The sequence below is a fragment of the Adiantum capillus-veneris genome, chromosome 28 (genome assembly GCF_014529385.1).
Source record: "Adiantum capillus-veneris isolate H3 chromosome 28, ASM1452938v2, whole genome shotgun sequence".
NCBI classification, from domain to species: Eukaryota; Viridiplantae; Streptophyta; class Polypodiopsida; order Polypodiales; family Pteridaceae; genus Adiantum; species Adiantum capillus-veneris.
Genome location: NC_140958.1, coordinates 50,781,878 through 50,795,703, shown reverse-complemented (window position 1 = coordinate 50,795,703; position 13,826 = coordinate 50,781,878). Strand labels below are relative to the sequence as shown.

General features: G+C 41.8%; 1 protein-coding gene across 1 annotated transcript in view; it reads left to right on the top strand.

Annotated features, from left to right (window-relative positions):
• Nucleotides 1-13,826, top strand: part of UNE5 (thioredoxin family protein) — a 41,544-nt gene that overhangs the window by 18,967 nt on the left and 8,751 nt on the right. The window contains exons 5-9 of the mRNA XM_086504975.1: nucleotides 7,980-8,097; nucleotides 8,193-8,220; nucleotides 8,876-8,967; nucleotides 9,108-9,264; nucleotides 9,357-9,481. Of these exons, the coding sequence (XP_086361101.1) occupies nucleotides 7,980-8,097; nucleotides 8,193-8,220; nucleotides 8,876-8,967; nucleotides 9,108-9,264; nucleotides 9,357-9,481 (520 nt within the window). The remainder of the gene's footprint in view (nucleotides 1-7,979; nucleotides 8,098-8,192; nucleotides 8,221-8,875; nucleotides 8,968-9,107; nucleotides 9,265-9,356; nucleotides 9,482-13,826) is intronic.

Here is a 13,826-nt window from a genome sequence, read left to right as displayed (position 1 = left end):
GTGAAGTTTGAAACTTTCAGAGGAACTGAGGATCAATTGAAGGCTTTGACCTTCATACAGCAGTTCGATGCAGCTTATGCTGGAGGAAACTTCATGGAATCTTCAAAGATACGCAAGGCTGCCACTTTCTTGAAAGGGAATGCGCTTCAATGGTGGACCGCATTGTTGAACCAGGGTCAAGCCCCAACTACGTGGATCCAATTCAAACAGCCTTTTGCGCCTGCATGGTTGACAAACACTTTTGAAGTGGATGTGATGACAGAATGGCACGAGTTGAATGCTAAATAGTGTGCGAATTTGGAAGAGTACAATAAATAGTTTTGGGCCGCACTGTTGCCAGTCACCTCTTACAGGTTTGTGCCATTGTCAGAACAGATTGAGAAGTACTGTTGCGGATTACCCAAGAAAATCAGGGCCAAGACTATTGTCATGAATATGGTTCAGCTGATTGAGAATGCAAGAGTGGCTAGCAATCTATCGAAGGGAGATTCCGATGGATTTAATAGCCACAAGAAAGGGTCCCAGGGCAAACAGTTTTTAGCCAAGGACAATGTTGCAGGAAAGTCTTTTGAGCCTCCCACATAGAAGCCCTCCACTGAAGAAGCTAATACGTCCAAGAAGCAGTCTAAATCTTCTTCGGGACGAGGACAAGGACAAAAAAGGCATTTTTTCTGGCAAAACCTTTGAAGAAAGGAAAGCTCTTAGGGAGGCCAAGAAATGCTACATTTGTGAACAGGAAGGACATTTTGCAAATGAATGCCCACCGAAGAAATCACAGGATAAGGATGACATGTCTGACCATAAAGAGAAGAAGCCAAAGCGGAGTGCAGGACTTTTTCCAGATTTGGTTGGAGACCAGCCAAACACAGATGCCACGGAGCTGTGCAGAGCTTGGGGCAAAATTAGAGACCAGATAGTGCTGGTTTTCTTTGATCCAGGAGCCCGTGCAAATTTCATATCACTAGAATTGGCATCAAAGTTGGGCATTCGTGCAGAGGAGATGGGTATGACAGGGGAAGTAGATTTGGCATGCCCAGGTCATTCAAAGCTTGTTACTCCCATTTTGGGGAAGCTTCGTCTGCACGTTCAGAGCTATGTGGATACGGAAGAATTTCATATTATGCCACTTGAGGGCTGTGATGTGTTACTTGGTATCCCATGGTGTTACAGGTTGCATGCTATGGTGGATACTTACAACAAAAAGATTACCCTTGTACATAGAGGAAAGACTCACGTCCTTGATGTAAAGCTTAAAGGCGAGTCTGTTCCAGTTGTTTCTGCTTCTGCTATTTCATCTGTAATAAAGAATCATCTTTCTGCGTACTTGATCTTTGCAAAAGAAGTACCTGAAGTTGTATCTAATTTGTCTACCTTAGATAAAGGCATGTCAACTTTTTTGAGTGGTTTCAGTGATTGTTTTCCGGACTCTTTGCCAGAGGAGTTACCTCCTGAGAGACTTGAGGATCATACCATAGATCTTGTGTCAGGTTCTAGTCCACCGAATAGACCACCATACAGGGTTAGTGCAGCCCAGCAGAAAGAGATTATGAGTTAGGTCAACGAGCTTTTAGAGAAGGGGTTGATTCAGTGCAGTTCATCCCCTTTTTGTTCGCCTGTACTCCTAGTGCAGAAGAAGGATGGTTCATGGCGCATGTGCATTGACTATCGCGCCTTGAATAAAAATACCATCAAGAACAGGTTCCCCATACCGACATTCTTGATCGGCTTGAGGGAGCGTCATTGTTTACAAGGATAGACCTCGAGAGTAGCTACCATCAGATACGCATTAGGCCAGAAGATGTCCATAAGATTGCGTTCAGGACAACATTTGGTCTCTATGAGTTTCTTGTCATGCCATTTGGTCTCACAAATGCTCCTGCCACATTTAATAGAATGATGGACATAATTTTTGGACCACATAGAAACTTCGTGGGTACCTTCTTTGATAACATGATTGTCTACTTGAAGTCTGAAGAGGAGCATAGGGATCACTTGATTGCAGTTTTCAATGAGTTACGTAAGAATAGGCTACTCATTAATGCGAATTGCAAGAGATTCACTTCCTTGGGCACATTGTTCCAAAGGATGGGGTACGCATGGATCCCGCTAAAGTGGAAGCAATTAGGTCATGGCCAGACTTGGAGTCTGTACATGACATTCGAAGCTTTCTAGGCTTATGTTCCTACTACAGGAGGTTCATCCGAAATTTTGCTCAGATTGCTTCTCCACTCCATGCACTGCAAGGACAAGGAGTTACTTTCAAGTGGACAGCCAAGGAAATTTTAACCTTCAAACACTTAAAGAGAAGTTGACTTCAGATCTGGTAATCATTTTACCAAATCTTTCGAAACCTTTTGTGGTTCAGTGTGATGCGTGTGGCCATAGGCTGGGCGTAGTTCTAATGCAGAATGGCCGAGTAGTCGCATATGAGAGCAGATTCTTTTGAAGACTGAAAGGAATTGCAAGTCTATGAGAAAGAATTGTTGGCAGTAATTCATGTTCTCACTAGTTGGAAACACTATCTGCTGGGGGCTGATTTTGTTGTCCAAACGGATCATCAAACCTTGCGATATTTCGTCACACAGACGAAGTTGTCTGAGAAGCACATGCGATGGGCAAACATCTTGTCAATGTTCCATTTTTAGATTGTGCATGTGCAAGGGAAAAAGAACGTGGTGGCTGATGCGTTGTCACGAAAGCCCCAAATTTCAGCAGTGTCAATTCCGTACCATTTTGAGCTAGACGAAATGAAGACACAACATGCTGGAGATTCAGATTTTGTAAGGATCTATGACCAGCTTGTTGATGGGCAACATCATGAGCACTCTATGCTTAAGAATGACTTTCTCATGATGCATGGAAAGTTATGCATTACTAAACAGTTACGGCCAAAGATTTTGATGAAAAGTCATGCTCCACCTTATGCGGGGCATCGTGGAATTGATGCGACAGTGAAAGGGGTTGAGACATTCTTCTACTGGCCAGCTTTGCGTCAAGATGTTGACACATTTGTAAGATCATGCTTAGTTTGCCAAAAAGTCAAATTTGACAGGCAAAAGCAACCGGGATTGTTGCAGCCATTGCCGATCCCTGATAGGCCATGAGAAAGCATAGCAATGGACTTTATCTTTGATCTTCCAAGAACACAAACAGGCAATGATGGGATTTGGACTATCATTTGTAGGTTCAGTAAGCAAGCCCATTTCATTCCTGTGAGGAAGAAGATAAAGCCAGAACACATGGTCAAGATATTCATGAGCAATATCTTTAAATATCACGGGATGCCTCAGTCAATTGTCAGTGACAGGGATCCACGTATGACGAGTCTTTTCTGGAAGGCATTGTTTGAGAATATGGGCACTACGCTAAAGTTCTCCTCTTCGTTTCATCCGCAAACTGATGGACAGTCAGAAGAGACAAATTCTACTGTCTTGGATCTGCTCAAATGTTATGTGTCAGTGCAGAAGGCAACTTGGGAATACCATCTACCATTGGTTGAATATGCTTACAATAACACTGTTCATACGTCAACAGGTAAGGTACCATTTGAGATAGTGGAAGGAGAAAAGAAAGTCCCGTCCATTTTGCAAACTAAGGACAAGATATTTCAGGCGGACAAGTATGTGCAAGGTATGGATGAAACATACAGGAAGATAAAGATTGCTCTTGAGAAGACTCAAGCTAAGCAAAAGAAAGTTGCTGATCGTCACCGTCGTGAACTTGTATTTTCACTTGGTGATTGGGTGCTTTTGCGCCTTGAAAAGGCCAAGTTAAAGAAAAGGAAAGGCAAGGAACACTTGTTTCCTAAGCTCAGTATGCGATATTATGGCCCTTTTCAGATTTCGAAAAAGATCAGCGATGTAGCTTACAGGTTGAAGCTACCAAAAGGCTGGAAAATACATAATGCTTTCATGTCAGCCTTCTAAAGACCCTTTGTTGGTGATGTGCCAGAGAATATGCTTGGTGAGGAACAACCCCAAGTGGAAGAATTGGATGAGATCCTTGTTCCTGAAGAGATATTGGCACATAAAGAAAGAAAGGTTGCAAGACGCTATTTGGTAAAGTTCAAGAACTTTCCATCGTTGGATGCCATATGGATGGAAGAGTCTGAATTGGTTGATTCACCTCAGCTATTGCAATTGTATCTTGAAGCCTTTCAGATGGAACCCACAATGACTTGATGTAGCCTTTTTGGAGCAAGGCAAGAGCATGGTTCATGATGCTCAACAGAGTACAATATCTACTCTTTCCATACAAAATTTACCTAGAGAGGTTTGTGCTCGCGTACACTAGAAGACTTCTATGCTTGATATATGAGTCGTAGCCAGGTTGGTGGGATTGTTTAATCTAACGCTGCATTTCCGGAAGCATGTATATCTTGGATTCCCATCATAGAATATTTGTGATATCAGGAGATATTCGCATGTATTATTGGCATGCAAGTGAGGTCGCTTGCAGTATTTCAAGGGTGGGGTGTATCACCAGGAGGTGTAATTTTCCTGTTGCCTTTCGTAAATAAGTACTAGATGTTTTTATTTATTTTTATTTCTACTTGTTTTCCTCGGAACCCTTGAAAAGGTGCAAGTGGACATTGCATGGCCAGTGTGAAACGGCTGTGGCCGAATAGGTTTCTCACATCGGGAGTCTGGGTCAGTCAGTCTGGGATTGGTCGGGCCAATTAGCGTTGAATTCTGATGAGTATGGAAGCCTGTGCGCGCCAAATGAAGCTGGGCCACTCGGAAAGTCACTTATAACTTTATAAGTCAGTGGGAACTAGGGAATTAACTCAAAGGGGCAAACTGGACACTTGGCAGGAGGAGAGCAGCCTGCAGGACACCTTAGCAAGAGGAGGCGCCCGTTTGAGGTTGGGGCTGAATTTTGCTCATACAAGTGATAAGTGACCTAGAGAGTGTGTGTGTGTGTGAGTAGTGGGTGCAGGTCTACAACTTTAATAGAAAGCTTGCCTTCTCCTCTGTCTCATGTAGCGCGATGACTTGCTCTCGTACATCTCTTTCTCTCTTTTGGCACATATGGTAATGCCCCACTAGTTGGGCTACTCAGATGAATATGTTCAGTTCTGGGGGTTTATGCGCGTTTGCCAAGGCAAGAGCCTTTTGAATAGGAACCGGATTAACTAATTGCTAATCCCCCACAAGTATGCACAGTTCTATCGCGAAAGGTTACGAGTTTGGAGAGTTTTCTCGTGTGAAAACTCGTCCAATTCACAGGGGAACTGTCCCATTGCGTGCGGAAGCCCTTGGGACATGCATAGGCGTGTTCGCTCCGCTAAAAACGATCCGAAACAGGGCATTACAGCCTGCTGTGTTTTTCAGCAGGTTTAGGGTTTCGTACTTAAACTGCAAGGGAACACCAGGGGAGCCTCGTGAGAGCCTTCGGATACGTGTACAGGCTTTTGGGAACCCGGCAATGAAAAACAGAGAATTACAGCCCGCTGAATTTCTGTGACAGCTCACTAGAAAAGCTTCCAGATAGCGAGGGAATATGCCCTAGACAGGTTCTTTTGACCTGGGGCTTTTGTGCCGTTATGTTGCCAAAATCAGGTCGGAAACCTATGTTTTCAACCCTGCTAGGTTTGGACAGCTTTGTGAAGGCTTGTACTAAGTGGTCGGATCTTCTTCCTTAAATTGAATAAAGAAATACTGAAAGGGGCGCCAGTCTTTGGGGCCTACAGGGTGTCGGTCTCGTGTGCGCAACGACATTCTAGTCGCTGGACGCAACTGTGCTGTCTTTTCCTTCTCAATGCTCTGTGTAAAATTAACAGGTAATTGAAATAGTACCGCCCTATACGATGTACATTCCGGTTATAGACATAGCTACATCATTAGTGTTCCTATAATCTCCTTGCATTTCAAGATGTGGGTTTTATGAGTTTTGGTAGCAAATAATCCATCGAGAAGCTTATGTAGTTAGTCTTACCATAACCACTCTCCTTTCGCTTTTCTTGATAATTATACATTTTCCTCCAAAGTATAACTACCGCCCTCCCCCCAAACAAGCACCCCCACCCCCGGGCGCAAAAAAGAAACCACTATTTTGGCAATCGATATGCCTGTGCAATGTGCACTATGTTTTCAGCCCTTCATTCCTCTCACATCGGGTGCGCAAATCAGCCCCAAATCTCCCCCTTGGTGACCATCAACAATCCCACATCGAGAAGAATCCGAAGGTGCATCAAATCAGCCCTGCAGCTGCTTGATCTTGAAGAGTTACTGCAGCGACATTCGCATTCGAGTGAGTAGAGTCTGCACTTGAGGTATTGCATGTGTCGACATTCCATTTACGCAATCAAAGTAAATACCACATTGGCAACGATGTGGGGGGCCTTAGAGAGGGTTGCTCGGGTGTCATTGTCCTCATCCTCTCTCTCTCTCTCTACATCTCTATCTCTTTTCTCTCATTCCCTCTTCGGGGGGAAAAAGGATCCATCTCTCATGCTAAGTTGGCAATCATTAACACAAGGAAAGAAGTAAAGATTTGTGGAAGTGTAAAACTTCAACATTTCAATTCTGTTGCACCTCACATACCCTTACTTGCACAATTGCTTAAGCATATAGGCATATGAACAGTCATTTATTAACAAGTGACTTTGACATGACATCTATAAAAGTAGGTAGCGAAAATGGCAAAAAAACCTATAAAAGAGTCACTTGACCTTTAATTTTTATCATATCAGAACCCAATACCCGCAAGGACATCTAGCGCCCCCACAACACCTCAACACCTACCGTTTCCATCGCCATCATTAGCGTTTTGCATCAGTTCAACCCAGCGTTTTGCAGTTCTACAACATCAGTTCAGCCTAGCGTTTTTGGCACTTTTTGCATGAAGCATCATGATGAGGTATTCAGCATCAGCATTCAGCATTTAGCCTATGTATCAGCATTGTGCAAGTAATCTAAAGCAAGTACTTGCTATGGCAACAAAGCAAGGGGACCCTTGAGGGTGGTTCGGACCCGACATGTGGTGTCATCTCTGTTTTCTCTCTCTGCCTCTCTCTTTCATTGTGTTTTACTTAGTTCTCTCAAGTGAAGTGAAGTAACCTTGTGTTTGTGGGATGTACTAGATCCAAGCGAAAATCCATTAAACCCTTCCGCTACACCTCACAGAACATTTAACAAGTTCATTTTAGGAATTTTGGTTTAGAGTAGCTACTAGTAAATTTACACAGCAGAGGGGAGCCCAAAAGCCTGCTTGGTGACAATTTTCTTTTGTTATTATTCAGCTCTCTTTGTTGTTTTTACTTTCAGTATATTTTACTTTGACTTGGCATGTGACAACCTTTATCATGGTTGAGTTTGACCATCATCTCCAGAATTCTGGTTGTGGTAGAATTCAGTTGGCTGGTCTAAGAAAGTAAGTTCTAAAGAGAAACCGACTTCATACAAACTTGCACCTGCTGTCCGAGCTACACATTGTAAAAGCGATTGCATGTTGAATCTTATTTTATTCTATAGCTTGGATGAGGAATCAAGAATTTCCTCATATATTATTTTACATGTTTGAATTCTAGAATTTAAGTCTGGAGTCTTTGTCTTGTCCTAGATGTGGACGACTTGAAAGTTTGAAGTTGAGTGTTGATGAAGTAAGCTTCTCCTCGTGTAGTTTTCTATCTGTTTTCTTTAAGCCATTTTACGGTAGCTGTTTTTCTTGGTTTTAATTTTTGTAATTAGATAAAATAGATAGCAGAAATTATAACTGCTTCGCTTATAGTTAGTGAGTCCAGGCTTTTTGGACCTCATGAATCTTGTTGGGTCCCTCACTACTCAATATGGCTTATGGGTTATTTACAATTTGGATTAAAGATTTCTGAAAGTATGGATAGAATGTGTAGCTTGAATTAGAGATATCCTAGAGTATGAACTGCGTGAAACTTATTTGCATAAGTGTTCGAATTTACCATTGAAATGGGCTGTCTTTGTTTGAAAACTTCAGAATGTTAATTTCGAGGGCTTGTGCAGGCACACATGTGAAAGTGAGTGCACCCGTTTCTGATGTGGTGGTGCTAACCCCTGAAAACTTTGACTCGGTTGTTTTGGATGATGGAAAGGATGTTCTTGTTGAGTTTTATGCACCTTGGTACGAATAAGTTACTCTCCTTGTTGTCAAGTAATACAAGTTCAGTCTCCCCCTTTCACTATTGTGAATGCTAATTAATTGAGTGTTTGATGCAGGTGTGGTCACTGCAAGAGTCTGGCTCCAGTAAGTTAATGCTTATCACTGGTTATTGAAGTTAAGGTTGACAAAAGTCAAGAATTTTTTAGGCAATTTAAAAAAAGTAAAGATTCTTAAGGCACTCTTGACTCTTGTTAATGGACATATATTATACCTATTTCCATATATTACTGCTGGACATTGATGGCATTTGTGTGGGGATGTGGTGGTATGTAGTCAATATTATGCATGATAGAGCTGATCTATGTTTAACCTTGTTCTTTTCCTGATTCATCCACTTGTTTGTCAAAGAGAGAGGCATTACCAGGCACAAAAATTGTATGTAATGAATTTTCACCTGAGTTGTGACCAGTACAGATTGTTTTAATTCCTTGAACCTTCAGTGACTATCCTTTATATAGAGTTGTATGTTATACCATGTCTTGTGCTACGCATCATTGAGTCTGCCCTTCATCTCAGGAGCCATAAGAGAAACTCAGTATGTATAGATGTTCATCTTGTTAGTCGGTACTAAACATGATGTCTAAGCATGACTACATTGTATTGAATTGGCACTAATCATGATGTCTAAGGATGACTACCATGAATCTACAAATTGCAGTTTTCTTTGGAGTTGAGTCTGTGCTTTTCCACAATTCATCGTCACGTATATAATGTTTGCTTTATTGCATTTGGCGAGCAGATTTATGATCAAGTTGCCACAGCATTTAAGGGTGAGAAAGACGTAGTGGTTGCTAAAGTGGATGCTGATGGTCACAAAAGCCTCGGGGAAAAGTGAGTGTGACGTCTCTTGCGTTATAATGCTGCAATTGTTCCGTGAGAATGAACTAGTGTTGGGTTTTAAAAATTCAGAACCTTCTTTTGGCATTTTGATTACTTCAGGTAGGTAATGTGAATTTCTGTACTCACTGCAGGTACGGAGTCAGTGGCTACCCTACCCTTAAGTTCTTCCCCAAAGATAACAAAGCTGGTGAAGATTATGATGGGGGTAGAGACTTAGATGATTTTGTTGCTTTTATCAATGAGAAGGCTGGTACTAGTCGTGACAGCAAAGGGTTACTCACGCCAGAGGTCGGTTTCGAATGTGATGCTTGTAAAAAAGTGACATTTAAATCAGTATGTGCTTCTGAACTAATTATATACATGTTTGCTGGTATGTACAGGCAGGCAAAGTGCATTCTTTGACAACCTTAGTCGAAGAATTCTTAGCTGCTGAAGCTGAAGCTCAACAGAAGGTTGCTGCAAAAATAGAGGAAGAAGCACAGAAATTGAAGGGTGCAGCAGCCAGGTTTGCTGTCTTTCGTCTTGCTTAGCTTTTCTTTCGTATGCCTCTTGATTTACAAGCTTTTAATTGAAGGTGTTTCTACAGCAGTTGATGTGCATCAGATTTTCCTAGCTCTCCTCTTAAACAATCTTGCACTATTTGTACTGATGGATGAAATGCGCCTGCATTCCTTATCTTTTCACTCAAAATTGGATGGCTTTGTGTCACTCTCCGTGCATTTGTTGCACTCATGGCGCGTGCACGGAGAGTAACAGAATATGAGAGAGAGAGAGAGAGAGAGAGAGAGAGAGAGAGAGAGAGAGAGAGAGAGAGAGATTTTATTATCGTCCTCGGAGGTCAAATATGACCTATGGGACCAAAGTTACATGTGATGTAGTATGTGATGGCTGATGAGTGACTCTCGATGCTCCAAAATTGTAGTGATGAGAGTCGCAATGGAGAGCCCACACTTTGGCTGGGAGAGGAAAGTGTGTAGGTCTAAGTTATGGCTGAAAATGTGAGAGAAGCAAGTTCGGATGTGATCAAAAGCTGAGCACTCTAGTAGTGTGTGGTACTCAGACTCTCGAACTTGCAGTGAGCATAATGTGCACAATCGATTTGACTCTTCTCCATTGCCCCAACGCCCTATCTCGCATCGAAGGAAATGGGAGCTAAGCCGAATTGCTGCGATAGTGCGTATCGCGGACAAGGGAATAGGCTCAAGCATGTAAGTGTGAGTACGGTTTCCTCTCTCAGCGAAGAACATGGTTTTGTAGTTGGGGGCAATATAGGTGGTGTAATTTATGAAGCGTGACCCACCGGATTTCTCCCAAGCCGTAAAACATTGGCGTTGTAGAAAAGCTTCATTCACTTGAGAGTCAATTGAAGAATCATGTAGCAAGTGTAATGCATCCCATCTCCCAAACCACTTCTTTATGTCTTGCATCCATCCCGTGCTCAAGATCTTGCTTTTATGCGTCTTTTGAACTTTTTTGCTTGCTTCCCATGCAATTGTAGGAAGTCGATGTGAGGGGTTTTGATGCATCTTTATCATGTACTCCAACTCAAGAAGTAGGAGCATATATGGTGTTTGTGTCTTAACTTGAAGAAAGTTTGTAAGAAAACGCTTTTGGACATTCTCAAACTCTTTCCAAGTAGACTTTGAGATGCTCCCGCCCCACACTTCAACTCCATAAAGAAGAACCGGTGTCACCAATGCATCAAAAAGATACTTCTTGAGAACCCAACACTTGATGTTTCCCGCATTACACATGTTCTCAAATGCATAATATGCTCTCTTTCCCACTTCCAAACGACGCATAGCACATTCATGCCACTTGTGATTGGATGGAACCTCAAGGCCAAGGTACTTAAAGCTCTCAATAACTTCAAGTGTCTCGTTGTTGTACACAATGCATGGCTTCTCCTTATGGTTGGTTTTCACAAGCATAACCTTTGTTTTGGATTCATTTACAATCAACCCACTATGCAAGCAAAAGTTCTCAAGGACAATCATAAGCTTTTGTGCATCTTCTAAAGTGTGTGCTAGAAGCACTGCATCATCCGCATATAACAAAAGCATGATTACAGCATTGCAAATAGTGACCTCTTCAATGCCTTCTTCTTGCATAAAGTCAAGTACCATTTGTTCCAATTGATCGATGCATAGACCAAAGAGTGTTGGTGACAATGGACATCCTTGTTTAACCCCAATAGTGCTTACAAAAATTTCTGAAATTTCTCTTCCCATGCGCAATTGACAAATCACCTTCTCATAGATTCGAGAAACCGCAAGCATAAACTCACTTGGTACTTGGAGTTCTTCCATCCTTCTCCACAAATTGTTACGTGGAATCATATCAAAGGCTTTCTTAAAAGTTCACAAAACAACAATACAATCGCTTGCCTTTCAACCGACTTTCCTCCATGAGAACACGAAGAGTGACAAGATGATCAATGGTGCTATGGCATCGACGAAAACCCGCTTGTCCCTTTGCACGCTTGTCATTCTTTTCAGCCCAATCACTCAATTTCATCTCCATTATACACCCAAACAACTTTGCCATAAGAGACCCAATCATTATAGTCCGGTAGTTGCTTACATTCTTTACATCCCCTCCTTTATGCAAAGGCTTAACCCAATTAGTACTCCAATCATAAGGCATACTATGTTGAAGTGCAAGGTTGAACATATCACACATCCACTCATGGGTAAAATCTCCCGTCCATTTGATCATCTCCGGCTTGATACCTTGAAGATCTCCCGCTTTGCGAGTGGCCAACTTTTCAAGCCCACCGCATACATCCTCAATAGTAAAAAAAGACGGCATACATGGGAGTGAACCATAAAATGGCATTTTTTCAGTATTTGCTTGCTCATATAATTGCCTACAATGTGTGTACATATCCACTAGACTCAAGTTACCAAAATTCTCAACCCGCTTGCCTCTCAAGTTTCTCCAAAATCTTCCACATGCATGTGCCTTTTCTTGGACTTGAAATTCTTGTTCCTTTACTTCCCATCTTCTTCTCTTCTTTTGAATCAATGCCTTGTATGTATGCAAATGACTTTGATAGTTGTCTTTGTCCATAGTTGCATCAAGCTTTATCAAGGACTTTCGAGCATCTTGATATTCTTTATCAAACCACCTTTTGCGTGATCTATCTTTGTTGATACCATGGAGATGCTTTATGGCAAAGCATTCTTCCGCACAAGAACAAATAGCTTTCTTGAAAGCTTCCCATTTAGTTTCCAATGGTGCATCACATTGAAGCTTTGTCATCCATAATTTTTGCTCAACCATTTCAATGTACATTGGTGTCCGTTTGAAATCCATACATAGTGATAACTTCTCTTTCTTTTGGCTGAGATTATTATGCTTAGTTGCTTCTCCACATGAAAGGTCAATACATAAGGTGCGATGGTCGGATTCCGGGGTCCATTGACCAAACATAAAACTCTTTATGCGATACATGATGGCTTCAGAGAGTAGCATATAGTCAATCACACTATCCCCATTATGTCTCCTACATGTAAATCCATTGGTTCCACTCCACAAAGATACACCATTGGCAATGAGCATACCCGTGCTATTACACATGTGTAAAAGTAACTTTCCATAGTGATCCGGCTCTTTCTCATCCATTGAAGTACGATCATACAAGTGAACTTTCTCCAACTCCCTTGAAATGTATGGCATATCAAATTGTTGAGTATCATGTTGCAATGTTTTTGTGCGAGCATTCATATCCCCAAATACAATAACATCACCTTCACCTTTGAAATAAGCAATGTCCTCTTCCAAATCAGAAAATGGTTGATCTCTATCCATGCAAGCATAAAAAGGAGAATCATGATGAGGAATGTAGCAACCGGCTACAAAAATGGGTGCTCTTTTTGGTGTCATAATTTTCAGCCATACATAATGTTTGTATTTGTCATCTTTCACAATTGATACAAAATCTTCCAATCCTTTCTTAACCATACATGCTAACCCTCCTTGTCCTCTTCGGTGCTTGAGATTCTTTGACCACATCAATGAATGTACATTGTAATCCTCCAAGCCGTTAATCCTTTGTGTATCATGCTCCCAAGTTTCAACAAGAAGTACAACATCGGCTTTGCTTGTTAGTTCATCAATGCCAACCCCCGCATTCCATGGGTATCCATTACAATTCCAAAAGCATATTTTCAATTGTAACTTGGTCTCATAGGTCACACATCCCTATTTGCTTGAGAGACTTGCCTCCTCCTTGGGCATATTTTCTTCATGAGAGATCTCCTTGTTTTTATTATTCTTTTCCTCATATGCCTTGCGACGCATATTTTGTTGCTTAATAGTGCGATCTTCACATACAAAACATTTTGTATTCCTCAAATAGATCCAACTATTATCAAGGATAATCTTTCGCTTGGTCTCATCCGGCATGGTGTATACAATTGGCCGTTCTCCCGAGCGAGGAGCTCCTTGCTTCCCCACTCTATGTGCTCCATAGACCATAACTCCGGACATGCCAAAGTGGGTTTTGAAGAAATCTTCAATAACAATGGCAAGAGAAGGAGGTGTCTCTAACTTCTGTTTGGGAATTCCACGAATAACAATGTTCTTGAAACGTCGCTTCCGTTCCTTCAACTCCTCCACATCCACATTCTCAACATTCTTTGTTTGAACCATAGCTTGCATGAGTGAGGAATTAGAGACCACATTGCTACCACATACATGAGCCCGAGACTTGTTTGTGCATACATTTTTCATGTCGCATACATCCCGGCTCATAGTGTCAAATTTCTCCTCTTTCAATACATGGTTATGCTCGACTTTGCTCATCCGCTCCTTCAAAGCATTCAAGTCCACAAGAGAGCGTTTAC